This window comes from Perognathus longimembris, chromosome 1 (assembly GCF_023159225.1).
Source record: "Perognathus longimembris pacificus isolate PPM17 chromosome 1, ASM2315922v1, whole genome shotgun sequence".
Classification (NCBI taxonomy): domain Eukaryota; kingdom Metazoa; phylum Chordata; class Mammalia; order Rodentia; family Heteromyidae; genus Perognathus; species Perognathus longimembris.
In genome coordinates this window covers 11,822,330-11,840,888 of record NC_063161.1, presented here as the reverse complement: position 1 = coordinate 11,840,888, position 18,559 = coordinate 11,822,330, and the positions used below count along the sequence as shown (strand labels likewise).

The 18,559-nt window shown below is 44.3% G+C and overlaps 1 protein-coding gene across 1 annotated transcript in view; it reads left to right on the top strand.

The window, feature by feature from the left end:
* The window catches only part of Rfx4 (regulatory factor X4), a 116,192-nt gene that overhangs the window by 12,412 nt on the left and 85,221 nt on the right, over positions 1 to 18,559 (top strand). The window contains exon 4 of the mRNA XM_048349486.1: positions 9,136 to 9,196. Within this exon, the coding sequence (XP_048205443.1) occupies positions 9,136 to 9,196 (61 nt within the window). The remainder of the gene's footprint in view (positions 1 to 9,135; positions 9,197 to 18,559) is intronic.

Genomic DNA, 18,559 nt, shown 5'->3' with positions numbered 1-18,559 from the left:
GCAGAGATTGGGGAGTAAGGTGTGCCATCAGCCCAGGCCAAAATAAAGAGAAGTTGCTGAGACTCTACCAGTCTCCACCTCTGGTTGTGCACAGTGGGCTAGTCATTTCTGGAGACAAAAGGATGCACAAGGAAGGGGGAATCACAGCTGAGGTTGGCCCTGGCATATAGTAAGAGAATAACCAATATCAAAGTGGACTGGAGGCATGGCTCAAGTGATAGAGCGTTTGACTAACAAGGGTGAGGCCCTGGGTTCAAACTCCACCCCCCCCACTTCCAAAGGAAGTGTTCTCTTTTACTTCTTTCTTATATGCACGCATGCACATACACACAGAGGAAATAGTACACGACATTCATCATGCTGTGACTTGCTTCTTTGACTTATCAACCTAGGAGTGTTGCATACCAGTAAGAATACATAGAGCATCTACATTTTTATTTGTCTTAATCTATTTTTATAGTTGGGTAGTATTAATTGTCCCAATCAAGTGACTATCTGGGCCTTTGGCAAACTTCTGCTGTTAGACCCACCTGCCACCAATAACTATGTGTACATCAGTCCATTTGCATCTAGAAGCAGCCGGAAGACCAGTTCTCAGACGCGAGGCTGCTGGGTAAAGGACATTTGGGGTCTCAGGAGAATCTATCAATTGACCCCTACCTGAAGAGGTAAAAGGATTCCCATTTCCTACAGCTTCCCAGCAAAGTTGTATGGTTGAGGATGGGATTTTTGCCCATCTGATAAGTGGCAGGTGGAATCTTGTTGTACTTCTCTTTTCTTTGATTAAGACTGATGTGTTTTCCACCTTTCAGGAGCATCTGTATTTTTTTCCACATCATCTTTCACGTGTTTTGTCCACGTGTCCCCTGGGTTCTTGGTCTGTGTCCTCCTGGTTTTTTGGGTGCTCTTTCTCTGGTGGATTAGTGAGATCTGTGTGACTCAATTCATTTACAATGAGTTTTCTTCTCCTTCATAGAGAAATTTTGAAATTTTCATGGAGTCAGATTTTATCACCATTTTCTTTTTCAGGTCCTTGCATTTTATATCCAAGTGAGGTCTTTCCCATGGGGGAGATTATGAAGGAATTCACTCAGAGGAGGGGAGGGGAGCAGGTGTGCCCACCCCCCTTGGAGCAATGCTGGCAACAGTACAGTTTTGTTTGGGACTTAGCCCTGTTCCCACGGGGAGAAAGATTGACTGCCAACAGCCAGTGCCCACTGCCAAAGGCCTGGGTGGCAGATACCCTGAGCATCAGCTGGTCCTCTTAGCAGGGGTGGGGATGGAGGTGGATAAGAGGAAATAAAGCCTTTGGCAGCTCTCTCTTCCGAACAGGTGAGGTCTGGCCAGGTGCGGTCAGGTCAGTATAATGAAAGGAAATAGAATTAGAACTTTGGAGTGAAACTCAACACTCACATACACTGGAAGCTTTCCTGGGATTTGGAAAGAGGTAATTAATTTTTAGAAACATTCTCTGTCCACATTAAACTCTGCCAAACTGGCTCAAGGCAGGAAATCTTCTAGAATAGATCTCCGAATACAGTGAAATCAATCAGCATAAAGGTTGAAACATTAGGAAGAAATGATTAGGCAGATGATAGATTCTCTAGAATCTTCAGTCCATCACTATAGAATGAAAAGAGAGAGAGAGAGAGAGAGAGAGAGAGAGAGAGAGACATGAAGAGAGTGAGGCTCAGAAACGTAGAGTTTGAGGATGTTTTGACATCCACTATCCTGGGCCCATGCTTTTATCCCCCACTAACTGTGTGGCCTTGGGCAAATTGCTTTCTTCTCTGGACCTCAGTTTCTTTGTACAAGGAGAACATAGTCATAATCAGAACATAGTCATAATCAGCCCTGATATTGATGAACACCATGCATAAACTGTACTTGACATCTCACATGAGTTAAATCTTTCTAGGGCAGCTGTGGCATGTAAATCCCAGCACAGTGAGCACCAGTGAGCTTTCAATAAATGCCCCCCTGTGAACCTGTGTATTATAACTCCATATACTTGCTGAGGACAGATCGAAAGTGTGTGTGTGTGTGTGTGTGTGTGTGTGTGTGTGTGTGTGTGTGTACACTACAGCTTGAAGTCAGAGCCTGGATGCTGTCCTTTAGCTTTATCACCCAAGGCTGGCTCTCTGTGCTACTTGATCTACTGTTCCACTTCTGACTTTTTTTTGAGGGAGGGTGGTGTAGTTCATTTGAGATAAGAGAGTCATAGACTCCCCTACCTGGGCTGGCTTTGAACCACAGTTCTCAGATCTCAGCCTTCTAAATAACTAGGATTACAATATCCTTTTGGTGAAATCTGCCTACTGAAACTTAACAACCAAGTGATGGTATCTGGAGGTGGTACCTGGGGAGGGGTCATGCTGATGGAGCCCTTCTGGACAGAATCAATGCCCTTGGAAAAGCTTGGTTGCCTTACACATTCTGTCATGGAGAGAACAATAGACAGCTGTCCATGTATGAGCTAGAGTGTCCTCACCAGAGAAGATGCCAACAGCACCTTGATCTTGGACTCTTCAGCCTCCAGGAACAAATTTCTAGTATTTTACAAATAGCCATCCCATCTATGGCATTTTGTTATTGCAACCAAGCACCCCATGTGCAGTGACAACACCCCACAATGAAGAGCAGCCTGGGGGCTATGGGAACCCGGAGTGATTACCCTGTCCTGATTCAGGGCTGGCCAGGCCTGGCCCCTAGGCCATCACTGGGATCTGGGTGACAGTGGTCACAGTGTAGAGGAACACTGCTACAGTGTATATCTTATAACCAGGGGTAGGTCAACAACTAATCCCTTACAACAGCCTGTACTATTGTATTCCTATTGTGCAGGTGAGGAAACTGAAGACTAGAAGTCTGTTCTAGTTCAGGCAGATAGTCATTGATGGCGCTAGGATCTGAGCCTGGAAACTTGGCCCCCAGAGTCTGGGAAGACAGATATAGAGACTAGAACCCAAAGACTCATCATCAGGAATTGGCCTGAGACTTCAGTGTGTTCAGTATCATAGCCACAAAGGAGGAGCAGGAGGGGAGACGAGGCACCGGGAATCACCCCCAGAGAGGGGCTTCCTAAGCAGATGCCAGTTCCCTGGCTTTGGCAGGACCAGCAGGTGGACATTGGAAGGTGACTGTTTCTTGTATGCTGTGGATGAACCAGGAATCCTGCTGGCTCGGGATTGAACTTTACAGGATGAATCTCATTTGGTTTGAGGCATTTCTGCTCACTAAAATGGAAAGGCATTAGGCAGGACCATTCCTGTCAAGTCCTTAAGTGCCTATATCAACCATAAGTCTATGCCACTGCCTCAAATGAGCTCTCTGGCTCCTTTTTTTTTTTTTGTCAATGGCTCCTGCTTCTTCTTCAGATCCCAAACCAGGCTCACATTCCACCTTTGGTGTTGTTAGATCATCCTGGACCTGCCACCTGCAACACTGGCTCCTGGCTTGCACTTTCTTTGCCGATAATTTAAGCTCAGGAGAGCCAAGGCTCTGACTGCTTTTTCTTAGCCACTAGTACCTGGCTTAGAGCTGGGATGTAGAAGACATTCAATGGCCATTTGATGAATGAGAACTTGGAATCATCAATAGAAGAGTAGCTCTGAGAGTGACATGTGTTCCCCCTTTGAGAGATGGAGGCAGGGCATGCAGACCCTAGGCTCCAAGTCACCATGGTCCAGAAGGTAAAAGGAACTCAAAAAGCAAGGGTTCTTACTGGCTTCCAGAAGACCAATTCTTATCTAAATAGCATCAGTAGTCATTTTATTAAGCAAAAGAACCATCAGTCTCCATTTACTTACTGCATGACCTCGTGCAAGTTATTCTGCCTTGCCAAAGCTATAAAAATGTAGAAAACTGTTTTTTGGGGGGAAGGGTCAGTTGTGGGGCTTAAACTCAGGGCCTGGGCACTGTCCCTGAGCTTTTGTGATCAAGGCTAGTGATCTACCCTTTTGTGATCGAGGCTAGTGATCTACCACTTTAAGCCACAGCTCCACTTCCAGCCTTCTGTTGGAGAGAAGAGTATAAGAGTCACACAGACCTTTCTGCCTGGGCTGGCTTTGGACTTTTTTGTTTGTTTTGAGGTAGGATCTTGATATGTAGCTCCAAGTGGTCTTGAGCTCATGATTCTCCTGCCTCTGCCTCCCAAGTGTTATTAGCATTACAGATGTCTACCACCATGCTCAGCCTTTGTAAAACTTCCTGTACTATTGGGAAGAATATAGAGACAGCGTGGGAAACAACTCACGATACCTAGCTTAAGTACTTGAGCAAAGAATGTTTGTGTTACCACAGTATTCTTATAAAATGGTATTTTAAAACTGATAGTGTTATATTTAATCCTCATAAATATGCTAGTTGTAAGGTTTAACGGTCATTTTCTAGAAAAGAGCTCTCAAGCCCTTTTCTTTGGTACATGAATCAAATGGCTGCTCCAAGTCCCACACAGAGTTAGGGACAAAGCGAGAACTCAAGCCCAGAACTGACGGACTGTCAGCCATTTCTCTTTCTATCCTTTGGGTCTGAAAGGAGGCCGTTGCAGAGCAGTCAGAAAAAGATGTGACACAGTGGAAAAGACCATCCTGGCAGAGTGGGAGGACATGGGTGGCGTCTCCGAGCCAGGGCTTCCTCCTTTTGGAGCATGCAGATAGGCATTCTGTGACCTTGAGTTCAGATACCCCAAAAGGGTCGTAAAGCTTCCACAGAGCAACTCAGGGATCAGCCGCTCCCCTCCAGCTCTTCTGACTTAGCTCACTGCACCTTGTGAAGACCTGGGCGCTAGCAACTTTGCTTCTTGGGAAGGTGACACAATTGTCTTCATCCTTGTTTGTCTTTCTCTTGTCTACTCCATCCGACTCCTGGCTTCCAGCCCATTTTCCTGCCATCTGGTTCCCATCTCTGGCTCATACAGAGACTCAGCACCCGTACCACTTCTTCCAGGAAGCCTTCTCTTATTGGCCTGGCTTTCCTCTTTGCCTTCCCCTGCTTCTCAGCACTGTTGGTCTTTCCCCAACCAAACTCAAGGATGAGAGTTTAACTCCTTGATCCCACTGTCTAACTAGCACAAAGTCAGTAAAGACATGCTGGACTAATTAATATGATTACTTTATTTCCTCCTGAGGTGCTGGGGATCAAATCCAGGGCCTTACCCATACTAGGCAGGTGCTCTGCCAATTGACCTACATCCTCAGACCACATGTGACGCTTGTAATAGCAGGGCATGACCTTGTTGCAGATGGAGCAAAGTGAACTCAAGGAAGCTGAGTGGTTGGCTTATTCATTTAGATGCTTATCAGAACCTAGGTTCTTTGGCACCTAGACTTGATTGACCAAAATACTGAAATTCAAAGGAGCAAGAAGAAAATACCCCCCCCCCGCCAACAACCCAGCAAGTTTTAGGAAAAAACTGTTAATCACATGTCAGCAAAGGCTAAATAAAAGTATATTTATCTACTTTTTATTTAAGAACAAAAGTATAGAGCCAGACGCTGATGTCTCATGCTTGTAATCCTAGCTACTCAGGAGGCTGACGTCTGAGGATGGTGGTTCAAAGCCAGCCCAGGCAGGAAAATTCGTGACACTCTTATCTCCAATGAACCTGTAAAAAGCTGGATGTGGAAGTAAGGCTCAAGTGGTAGAGAGCTAGCCTTGAGCCACAAAGCTCAGAGACCATGCCTAGCCCCTGACTTCAAGCCTCAGGATCAATACACATGCACACAAAAATATAACTGATCAATGTTTTATTATGATTTTATAATTAGTACAGTTTCTAGTGGTGAATGGTGAGATCAACCAACTGAATATTTTAGATGGTTTTTAATATTGTTGCCAAATGAATGTACCAATCAACACTGTAGGGGACCCATCTGAATGTCAATTTTACCCTGTAGACACCAGCACTGAGAATTATCCTTATTTAAGTTTGCTTTGATGCTATTTGCTTCTTGGTGGACAAGGGAGATTGAACATTGTTCTATGTGATTATTTGCCTCCATTCTTGTGAGATTCATGAGTTCATGCTCTCTAGGATGCTGCCCTTACAGACTACAGATGGCAGATGTAACTACTTAAGTACCAGGGGTTGGGCACTATGGTAGGCCCTGGCACAAGGTGATAGTTAGAAGAGATGGATGTGTACAGAAGTAATGACCCAGTGGCTAGACTGAGAAACAAACAATGGGTTGGAGAATAAAGCTGGGGTTCGTGGTGCCTGACTTGACAAATATTGGGGAAAATGTCAAAGAGATGGTGTCATTTTGTTCCTAAGCACAAAAGAATGAGATATATTTAGAAGGAGCATGAACAGTGTTAAGTTCATGAGGTACTTTGACATTTTGTCCCTGAGAACACTTGGCATCCGTTTCACTTAGGGAATATCACTTAGTGAGAACACCCAATGGGAAGAGGTATATCTTTATTAGTCCAGGAAGTAGTGGTGTCTCACAAAACAAAAACACAAAAACAGTGTCAGCCATATGGGGGAGGGTTCATTAGAAGCAAACAGGACTTCCGAACTCCCAAGTCTTTCTTCATTTTCTCTTTCTTCCTTTGTCTTTGGATACCCCCTCTTCTCAATGACTGTGTCCTTTTACAGCTAATAGGACGCCCTGGCATCTGCCAACGAACTATTCTACTTCAACAGAGCTCAAACTCTCCATGGAAGCAGACAGAGGGATTCTCCTTAAGTGTGATTGGCCAGCACTAGGTCACTATTCCACCTAATCCAGTCAGTGGCTTGATGACATAAAATAATTACCATAACTGGATTAAATCAATCCCCATGCACCCATTTTTTTCTGGGGCTGAGCAAAGGAGTGCTCCTTAAACACAAGATGTATAATTACTTATTTTTTAAAAAATTATCTTTAAGTGGTTGTACTGAGGGGTGTCAGTTCAACAAGTCTCTTTATACATAGAAAGCATCTTGATCCATGTCCCCTTTGCCCCGTCCTTCTTCCCAGTTTCTGTCAACCTCATCCATTCCTTGAAGTTATCTGGTTCCATTTCACAAATGACATAGAGTGCAATAATAAAGAAGAGGTGAGTACATATAGTTGTTGAATGAGCAGCAGCAGTTCCTGCTCCAGGGTTTGCCAGCAGGATTATTCATAAGAATTATATAAACACCAGTCAATATTACTGGAAGTATTGACTCAACCCTATTGAGCTCATTTAAAATGTTAGGAAAAAAAATGTCTATGTGAGATACAGCATCTTCATTTTCTTCCAGTTTTAGTTTTGATTAATTTACATTGGTTTCATGAGCACTAATTTATTTCTGTATAAATTTCAGGACAGAGATTGAGTTTGCTGATCTCCTTGATGTGCCTCTTAAATTGTGTTGGTCATATATTTTGAGGAGTATTGAGGATCAAAATCCAAGGCCTTGTACATGCTGAGCAAACATGCTACCACTAAGCTGCTATTTCCCTAGACCTTAGTTTCTTTTGAGACAATGTAGCCCAGGCTGGCCTTGAACTCAAGATCCTCCTGTCTTTACCTCCCAGGGGCTGAGATTCCAGGAGTATTCCATCACTCTTGATTAATCATTTTCTTGTATCATTTATCTTGAGCCAAATTTCATGGACCAATAAATTCTGTTTTATGTTAACTATTCTTATCAGTCTTCATTAGGAATAGAGCAAGAAACAGATTATATGTAGTTTTCAGTTCATCCATGATAAAATTGTGAGTAATTGCTGTTCGGTAGGCAAAGATTAATCTATGGTTCAAATTGTTGTATTGAAGAGGCCAGCCAATGAGGGCCCTTGCGGGTCAAATTTGGCCTACTGCCTGTTTTCAGTGACTGAAAGCTAAGAATGTTTTTTACAGATAAGCCTTGTCCATCTGATAATAGGAAACACTAACTGAATCCCAATGAAGAGAGCACTTGCACTACCTTACCTGCTTCACTGGCTCACAAAGAACATCTTAGCCTGTTCAGATTGCTATAACAAAATGCCTTAAAGTATATTTATTTCATACAGTTCCAAGAGATGGAGAGTGTAGGACGGACCAAGGTAGTAGCATATTTGTGGCCTGTCAAAGCCCTACTTCCTGTTCCTAGGAGGCCCTTCTTTCTGTATTCCCACATGGCAGAAGGGTGAGGTGGGGAAACAGAGAGAGAGAGAGAGAGAGAGAGAGAGAGAGAGAGCTCCATGTCTTCTCCTTTGTTTTTCTTTATGTGTGAAGCTGTGTGCTTGGTGGAGTCTTTATTTCTATTTCTTTTTAGGCAGATTCTGGGGGCATGAACTCTGTACCTTGTATCCTTTTTTTTTTTTTTTTTTGCCAGTCCTGGGCCTTGGACTCAGGGTCTGAGCACTGTCCCTGGCTTCTTCCTGCTCAAGGCTAGCACTCTGCCACTTGAGCCACAGCGCCGCTTCTGGCCGTTTTTTCTGTATATGTGGTGCTGGGGAATCGAACCTAGGGCCTCGTGTATCCGAGGCAGGCACTCTTGCCACTAGGCTATATCCCCAGCCCCTTGTATCCTTGGTTGGCTTTTCTACTCACAGCTGGCACTCTGCTACCTTGAGCTACCCTTCCACTTCTGGCTTTTTACTGATTCATTGGAGATGAGTCTCACAGACTTTTCTGCCCAAGCTGGCTTTGAACCTCAATCCTCAGATCTCAGCCTCCTGTGTAGTTAGACTTAAAGGTATAAGCCACTAGTACCCAACTATTATTATTTATTTTTACAGTAAGGGCTCTTACTTCTACTCACAAGGGTTTCACCTTCATAAGTTAGTCATTACAAAGGGCCCACCTCCAACCCAATACCATATTGTTTGGGGATTAAATTTCCACATATGAATTGTGGAAGGTCACAGACCTTCAGTCCATAGTAGTAGGTGAGTCAATTCATTCTTAGGGCGCAAACCATAGATACCCAGTCTTGCTTCACCTGAAGACAAAGAAAAAGGAAATGAGTTAAAAAGTAAAAAAAAAAAAAAAAATTGGTAATAGAAGTTTGATGAGTCTAGCATGTTGGAAAAGCCAAAATATCAATTGTCTCAAAGTATCAACATTTGAAAGAAATCTTGTCTTTTTGAAACTATGGAGAGCTGACAGGCCTTTAACTTGTGCCTTCTGTTTCCTACTGAAGTTAGCTCCTTTTCTTTCCTTTAACAGATGAGGAGAAAGAAAATAATAGAGCACCCAAGCCCCACTCCACTCCTGCCACTCTGCAATGGTAAGTGATGACAGACTCAGAGCCTCCAGAGACAATAGCACTTGGGTATTTTGATGTTATGATAACTCGGCGTGCAATAACCTATGTGAGATCTACTCATTTTATAGCTATATACAAGAATGCTCAATTTAGATGTTGACTGGAGATTTGCATTTTCGTATTTATTTTTATTTGAGGATCCTTTTTTTCCCCCCATTGTCAAGTCATTGGCCAGAACCAGATACTACATGAATCTTCTTGAGTTTTAATAGAACCCATTATTGCAATTAATAATGGGACAACAAATCACAGGAATGGAGATCTGCTCACCCTTACCAATAAGCTCGGAATCAATTCATAATTGATTATAATTAATTATACTGCACTTCTTTTTAACAATAATATAATTAACAAAAATAATCTACTAGAATAGCTCCTTTTTAATAGTTGATGTTCCTAGATTTGATGAAATAGTTAGTGATGTTTGCGTATATGCCCTCATGTTTGATACTTAAAGGTAAATTCTCTTCTAAGATCTTGATTTGGAAATTAGGTTGTAGCTTTGAACTGCAGTGTTCTCTCCTGAGATACACATGGCAGAAGACCTTGGCCACTCCAAGCTCTAGCAGAACAGCAGTTAAAGGAATTTAAAAAATGAAGAGCCAGGGAAAAAGGAACTTCTATCTATTCAATGCCAGCCTCAGGCATTTCCTGTACACATACTTCATTTCAGTCTCAGAATTCAGTGATGACGGTGTGCCCATTTTACAGAAGATGAAAGTAAAGCACAGGCAAGTTAAATCATTAGCCTAAATAATGATTGGCCTGGATCTCTTTAACTACAAATCTCATGCTGAGGGAGAGAGGAAGAGAGAAACCAGCAAGGGAAGACAGAAGAGAGAACAGAGTAGGAAAGGAAATGGCCGGGCAGGCAGAGGTGAGAGAGACATTTCAAAGTCAGCTTGCTCTGCCACAGAGCAACCTTTCCTTCCAAGACTCCATTTCCAACCTTGTGCCTGTTTCCACCACTGTCCCTGGGGTCTTTCTCATGGCATGTGCTGCTTTTGACCTCATTTAAAATTCAACATGGGCCAGGTACCCGTGGCTCATGCCTGTAATCCTTGCTACATGGGAGGCTGAGATCTGAGGATGGTGGTTCAAAGCCAGTCCAGACAGGAAAGTCCGTGTGACTCTTATCTCCAATTAACCACAAGAAAACGGGAAGTGGTCCTGTGGCTCAAGTTGGTAGAACACTAGCCTTGAGCTGAAGAGCTCAGGGAAAGTGCCCAATCCCAGAGTTCAAGCCCCACAACTGACAGAAAAAAAATTGGCATGGACATCCCAGATCAAATCTCCCCTCAGCCCTCCTCAGATACTAAGACCACAACAAATGAGGCAGGAGGCATGCATGGAAAAGACTTTGAAATACAAGGAGATGCTCTGGTTAATAAGCTGAACAAGGTGTTCACTTTAGAATAAAACATTTGAAAGGGATTAGAAGCAAATGACCTGTGGACATCTTTTTTTTTTTTTCCTTTTTTTCCCCATGACTCGATGGCATCTGTCTGGCTACAGAGGTGCAAGTCTTGGGCCTCAGGCTAACTCCTGACTCTCCTACTTACCAAGCTGTGAAACCTTGGGGCAAGGTTCCTAGCTCCTCTGAGCCTCGTTTTACTTGCCTGTGAAATGGGGATAACAACAGGCTTATCCTGAAGATGAAAATGGAATTCTTAGTCTGGCATTGGGTGGATGGTAGGCCACAAACCCCTTCCTTGTGAGCCCTCAGAGAATGATCCAGAGCTGGACTTTGTCCCCTCTGGCGTATGAACCCCAACTTCTCCTTCTGTGGTATATTATGCTCTCCCTAAATATCTTCTTCTAAACACAAGCAGCCCCGATCGTCCCAGAAGAAATTTCATCTTCCAATGCACTAGGTCAGACAGCGGATTTTTTTTCCCCATAACAGAATATTTGCTTTCAATGGGAAATCAGATTGGAAACATGTACAGTTTAGTCTTATTATTATTGAAAAGCATAAAGTTGTTCAAAGAGACTGGGAATGCCTAGTGGTAGAGTGTTTGCCTAGTATACATGAAGCCCTCAGTTCGATTCCTCAGTACCACATACACAGAAAAAGCCAGAAGTGGCACTGTGGCTCAAGTGGTACAGCACGAGCCTTGAGCAAAAGAAGTTCAGGGGCAGTGTCCAGGCCTTGAGTTCAAGCCCCAAAACTGGCAAAAAAAAAAAAAAGTTGCTCAAAGAACATCAAATTGCCCTCTGCTGATTTTCTTTCTATTATGTGTAGAAGTTAATTTTAGTGGTTAATCTGAGAAATGTTTGCAGAGCACCTACTGTTTGCTCTCGGAACTCAGTGGTGGACAAAATAGAACCAGAATGGGCTGATTTGGAAGAATAGGTGAGTGTGTGTGTGTGTGTGTGTGTGTGTGTGTGTGTGTGTGTGGCAAGTACTGGGACATGAACTCAGGGTCTGGATACTATTCCTTATCTTGTGCACTCAAGGCTAGTGCTCTACCATTTGAGTCACAGTTCCACTTCTGGCTTTTCAGTGGTTCATTGGAGAGAAGAGTCTCATAAGTTGTCCTGACAGAGCTGGCTTTGAATTTCAACCCTCAGAGCTCAGATCTCAGCTCCTGAGTAGCTAGGATTACAGGTGTGAGCCACCAGTACCTGGCAGGAGCACATTTCTCAAGGGTGAATAAATAACAGACAGGGAATGCATTCACCAGCAGGGAGCACTGGGCTTCCTTGGGACACTGCTGAAGTGAAATCTCCTAGTCAAGCAGGGAAGGTTTCTCCCAGGATGATGTGACGAGAAGTCCTTCCTGACATCATGACCCATGGAATTCCAGGCCATTCCAGACAGGTTTCAGCTGCCAAAGCCCTGTGGTTGCAGGTTAGACTTCCTACACGTATTTAGCATGTGCAGACACAGGGGAAGATGGGCTGTGAGGAGACTGTAACTCAGGCTTTAGATAATCCTGCAGGGAAGTTCTGAGGTCAAATGATGCTTCAGAGATGAGCTTAAATGAGACAATAGAAACCTTTAGTCTCCCCATCATTATTGGATATAGGACAATGGTGTGGGTGCTATTTGGAGATAGGAGGTTCTCTTGGTCTTCTGCTAAGGAGAATTCCCATGGAGGGACTTCGCCACAAAACCTCATCTCCCAGTCCTAACAGACTAACGGGCTCACACCTCAACATCTATGCCTTCCTCATTCAAGGTGCCTCACAAAAGTGCCCCCTGTGGTCAGAGCATAGTAAGTCAGTATGCAGCTGACCTGGAGGAGGTAGACAGGAGAGGGTTACCGAAACAGGAAGAAGAAAATGTGGTTTTCTTTCAACTTAGATGGGAACAGGGTTATGCTTAAAACTATGCTAGAGGACAAAGGTCTCCTTTGGTAAAGTTCCCCATAAATAATTACTTTAGAACATGGCTTCAGTGTAAAAACTGTTTCTCAAAGGGAACTAAAGGTTCCATTTTATAGGGAAGAGTGACATAATTTCCAATGTACCCCCTTTTTGCTGTGGCTGTCTGGAAGCTCAGAGATCAAGCTGAACTGATTTATCAGCTCTCTGATGGATCTCTTTTTTTTTTTTAACTGTCTTCTTTCTTTGACAGTTGTCCAATTGTCAATCTTTAAACATTTAATTGGCTTTTAAAAACAAGCCAGGATGGAAGCAAATGTAATAAATACATGTTTTATTCATATAAGCAACCTATTTTTATGGAATAAAATTGAAACATTTTGATTAAGGCTAAAGTCCATTCTTCACTGTAGTATTTTTGCTTAACTCTGTACTAATGAGATATGTGTATGTGTAATGTGTACGTATGCAGGGGGGTGCATGTGTGTGGCGTGGTATGTGTGTATGGTGTATGTCTGTGATGTGTGTGGTGTGTGTGGTTGTATGGAAAACATGTATGTATGCATGTGTTTATAATATTTCCAGTGCACTTGCATGCATATATGTCTATAGGAGTTTTTGAGTTGTGTTTTATTAATTTATATTTTGTAGGATTTTTGTTGTTGGTGGTGGTGGTCATGGAGCTCCAACTCAGGCCCTGGGCACTGTCCTTGAGCTCTTTTGCTCAAGGCTAGCGCTCTTCCACTCTGAGCCACAGCTCCAGCTCCACTTCTAGTTTTCTGGTAGTTATTTGGAGATAAGAGTCTCACTAGGATTGCTTCTCTACAACAAACGCATTTCTGAGGAGGCTTCCGTGTGCTTTACCTTGTCTTCTGCCCCCAGGGACAGCAGACCAACTCAGGACAGTGGGAAGAAGTGGGGAGGGCCACGGAAGGACCTGGGCCCCTCCACCTGCAATTGCCCTGGGGGGGATCATCTTGGGTTAGGAGCTTCTCTTCCCCCACCACACCATTCACTCCCTCCCCTCCCCCCTAGAGACCAGACCAGCTCCGAAGACCAAATGATAGTAGCCAAGCAGCCCAAAATAATCAGGGTCACATGATTTGGAGGCCCAATTCAGCAGGAAACAGGCAAGTAGTGTCAAATGCCTCCTGCTGGGGCTGGGAATGTGGCCTAGTGGTAGAGTGCTTGCCTCATATACATGAAGCCCTGGGTTTGATTCCCCAACACCACATATATAGAAAATGGCCAGAAGTGGCGCTGTGGCTCAGGTGGCAGAGTGCTAGCCTTGAGCAGGAAGAAGCCAGGGACAGTGCTCAGGCCTGAGTCCAAGCCCCAGGACTGGCAAAAATAATAATAATAATAATAATAAAATAAAATAAATGCCTCCTGCCAAACTCTTTCCATCACTCTTGGTCATGAAGGGGGTGTAAATCCCAAGTCACTGGGGATGGTGAGTGCTGCAGAAATCCCTGGGGCACAATAACCCCTGTTCACCCTGAGGATTTCAAAATGGAAGGCAGCCTGTTTGGCCATTCTGACTGTGCCCATCCTGCCCGTGGTCTGCCTCCTGCAAACCCCACTGCCCTCTTCCCAAGCCCTCAGGGCCCTTCATGGAGGGGATATCCCCTCTCTGAAATTCCCAGAAGAAACACCCCTTCCCACCCTCAAACAAAGATCCAAGTGTTGGTGTCTCGGTAGAGTAGCTTGGGGTAGAAGGTGGATTTGAAGCTCTGGGTGGTTGGTGTATTGTCAATATCTCAAATGAGCATGAAACCAAATAAATGTGGTATTTCTTTAAAGTGTCTTTGGAGGCCATAGATAGGAAATGAGGCTCGGCCCTGTGGCAAGGAAGTGTGTGGATAGATTAGATCAGGCCATGGACTCTTAGACCAAACTAGCTGGATGTCCCAGGATCCTGAAGATCTGAAGTCACTTCTGACTTGACTGTGTAGTCAACAGCAACTTCGCTATTTGCTTTCAAAATATGAGCCAGGCTACATGGTTCCAACAAGGATTTAAAAAAAAAAAATAGTAAGAAGGACCAGAAAACACCCAATGAGAAGCAGCTTGTGATGGAGAAGGCAACTGAATGAGAACACACAGAGGTCACTAAATGGCTCAGGAGAAGGACCTATATGTGGGAGATTGAGGCTCCTATTTAAAAGAAAAACAGACTGGGTGCCAGTGGCTCATACCTATAATCCTAGCTATTCTGGAGGCTGAGATCTGAGGATTGCGGTTCAAAACCAGCCTGGCAGGAAAGTCCATGAGACTCATCTCCAATTAACCACCAGAAAACCGGAAATGGTGCTGTGGCTCAAAGTGGTAAGAGTACTTCAAGATAATTTTAAAAAGGAAAATCACTTCAGTGTTTTGGGGGGTCACCAGAGCTCCAGGCTGCTGGCCTCCTAGCTCCCCCACAGAAGCGTTTTAACCTTGAGGGTGGGCCTGAAACCCAGCTTCGGGGAGGAGAAAACATCCAAGGTGAGCCTTAGAAGCGCGAAGCATGGCGGTGGAGGTCATCTATAGTGGGAGGAAGGCCGCGGGACATATGTGGGTACAAGGTAGCAAGACAAGTGAATGGCTTCACAGCTGAAGACAGAGGTCTGTGTGGGGAATAGGGTGACAGTAGGCTGGAAGGGTTCTCAGAAGTCAGATAATGGGAGCCATAAAGGCCCAGGAGAGGAAGCAATGGAGGCAGTCTTGCCCTGATCGCTTAGTAAGTCGTTATCATCTTGGATCTCTAGGATAACTCAACAATAAGTTATAACTCTTGGCACATTCTTTTTTTTTTTTATCTCATCTTGGCAAAATAGAGGAAAGGTGCTTCCACTTTTAGACATGTCTGCCGAACAGGAAAAGTGGGCACTTTGCCCTGGCATACGTAAGTCCCAGGCTAAACAGGAGGGGAAATTACACTAGGTGTGAAAGCATTTGTTCTTCATTGGAAAATGCTGGTGCAAAGCCTTAGGAGGCCACGAGCTGACATCTTCTCTTCCCAGGAGGTCTTCTTAAAAATGTCCGTCTCCAATAATGAGCTGGTAGCCAAGTTCATTATCTCTCCTTAACAGGATGGGCTCAATTCAAACATGATCAAATCATTCATGGAAAACAGGAAAATAGACCAAGTTGAAGATTGTGTGTGCTTGTGTGTGTGTGTGTGATCATTAAAAAAAAAAATCCAGGTATAATAGAGTATTGTTCACCATGGCAGACTAATGATGTTCTGTATGAGAGGAGGAAAGGGGAAATTTCATCATTGGATACGAAGAGAGATAATTAAGTGCCTTCTCTCTGTTGTGTCTTGGTTAGGGGAGCTGGCATTCCAATTAGCAAACTTGAGTGCATGGACCGGAGCTCTGGATTTTGTGAGGTGGCTTGTGGACCCGTGTCATGATGCTATTCCTGTAGAAACATATCAAGCATTAAATGTGTCCTTCCACGCCAATTACATCTTTTCATTCATAGAGCCTATTAAAATGCTTCATAGTCATAACTTGGACACATTGAGGCTCAGGAGTTCTGGTCAGTGGGACAAAACATGGGCAGAAATGCAGTCACAGCGCCAGGAGGTGCTGGCCTTTGACAGGTAGCTGCTTAATGAACTCAGCCTGTGTGAACTGACTTACGCCGTTTGAGTCAAATAGTTTGTGGTTGCTAGGAGTTTCTCTAATGTGTATCTGAACCATGATCTTGTATGTTAATCTTGATCTGTTAGTTAGATTTAGCAAGCAATCAAAGCACAAGAACAATAAATAGGAACTCACAAGGCTTTACACATCAGCAAGGAATGAAGAAGCCAGTATTTACCTGGGACTCTGTTCTCCAGTGCCACATGGTGTGTGTTTGTGTACGTGTGCATGTGTGTGTACATGTGCTGCGTCTTGAACTCCGCTCTTGCTTGGCTTTTTTCCTAAAGGCTGGCACTCTACCTTTTTTTTTTTTTTGGCCAGTCCTGGGCTGTCAACTCAGGGCCTGAGCACTGTCCCTGGCTTCTTTTTTGCTCAAGGCTAGCACTCTGCCACTTGAGCCACAGCGCCACTTCTGGCCATTTTCTGTATATGTGGTGCTGAGGAATCGAACCCAGGGCCTCATGTATATGAGGCAAGCACTCTTGCCACTAGGCCATATTCCCAGCCCGGCACTCTACCATTTGAGCCATATCTCGCCCAAGTTGGCTTTTTGAACCTCAATCCTTATATCTCAGCACCCCCAGCTTCACGTTGAAAAGCATTCTTCTGGCTCTATGATCTATGTGTCTTTGGTTATTTCTTTTTCTTCCAGTCCTGAGGCTTGAACTCAGGGCCTGGGCACTGTCCCTGAGCTTCTTTTGCTCAAGGCTAGCACTTTGCCACTTGAGCCACAGCACCCTTCCAGCTTTTTCTTCTGTTTATCTGGTACTGAAGAATCGAACCTAGGGCTTCATGCATGCTAGGCAAGCACTCTACCACTAAGCCACATCCCCAGGCCCGTCTTTGTGCAGAGCTTGCCACTCACCCAATCAGCCGAGTTGGGAGCTCAAGGCTTCCCTGGGCCTCCCTCTCCCCCACACACGGCAATGACACTCACAATCTGGGTGTTATCTCTGCCCCCACGGCTACTGCTCCAGCTCACGCCATCATTTCCTGCTTGAGTTTTTATAGTGGCTCCAGACTGCTCTCACATGCACATCCACGCACTCACACGTTCATTCAACCAGGCTTTGCCAGTCTACTGCGGCCACCCACCATAGCAGCAGAGTGGCCTTTGCAAATTAAAAATGGACCATGCCACTCCCATGCTTACAAAAACAAAAAAACAACAATAATCGAATTGAGCCAGAGACCAGGGCCTCACACCTGTAATCCTAGCTAATCAGGAGACTGAGATCTGAGGACTGTGGTTCTAAGCCAGCCCAGGCAGGAAAAATCCACAAGGCTCTTATCTCTAATAAACTACTCCAAAAAAAGATGTAAGTGTCACTGTGGCTCAAATGGTAGAGTGCTAGCCTTGAGGAAAAAAAAGGATCTCAGGGACTGTGCCTAGACCCTGAGTTCAAGCTCCAGGACCAGCACATGCGTGCGCATGCGCGCACACACCCCCACCCCCACCCTGGAATTGAATATCACTTTATTGATTGGTTGGTTGATTAACTGATTGGCGGCACTGGGATCTGTAGTCAGGGCCTAGTGCTCACTAGGCTGGAGCTCTTCCCCTGAACCACACTCATAGCCATTCTTGCTTTATTTCTTTATTGGATAGAATTTCACCTTTATGTTCTGGGTTGACTTCAGATCTCTTCCTTATCTCTGCTTCTCTTGTAGCTGGGATTACAGGAGTGCACTACCACACTTCATCCTATTTATCATTTTATGGGATCCTAGTCAGGATGAATTTTGTGTAGCTTAAAAGCACATTTGTTCAGTCTATCCAGAGATTTCTTCTGGCCACAATCAACCTTAGGAAATGATTAATACACACAAGCAAAAGGATTCTATTTGCTCTTCTGCACTGCTTATTCTATAGAAATCCCAACAGCCCTGATTATTTGTGTCTCTGCATGGGATTGGACAGGTAGCCCACAGTACTGTGGCCTAAGGTGTTGAAATCAATCCTTTAAGGATATTGCTTAAGGGAACTCTCCAGATCCTAAGATGAAACCTAATGAAACTTGGTAGGATTGATTTTTGTTTTGTTTTGTTTTGTTGTTGTTGTTGTTTTGCCAGTCCTGGGGCTTGAACTCAGGGTCTGAGCACTGTCCCTGGCTTCTTTTTGCTCAAGGCTAGCACTCTGCCACTTGAGCCACAGCACCACTTCCGGCTTTTTCTATCTATGTGGTGCTGAGGAATCAAACCCAGGGCTTCATGTATTCGAGGTAAGCACTCCACCACGAGGCCACATTCCCAGCCCCAGGATTGATTTTTTTCACTTCCTTTTATACTCAATGCATTGATGAGTAATAGAACATAGTAAGCTTTAATTTAGTGTTAGTTTTGTTATCCACAACATCAT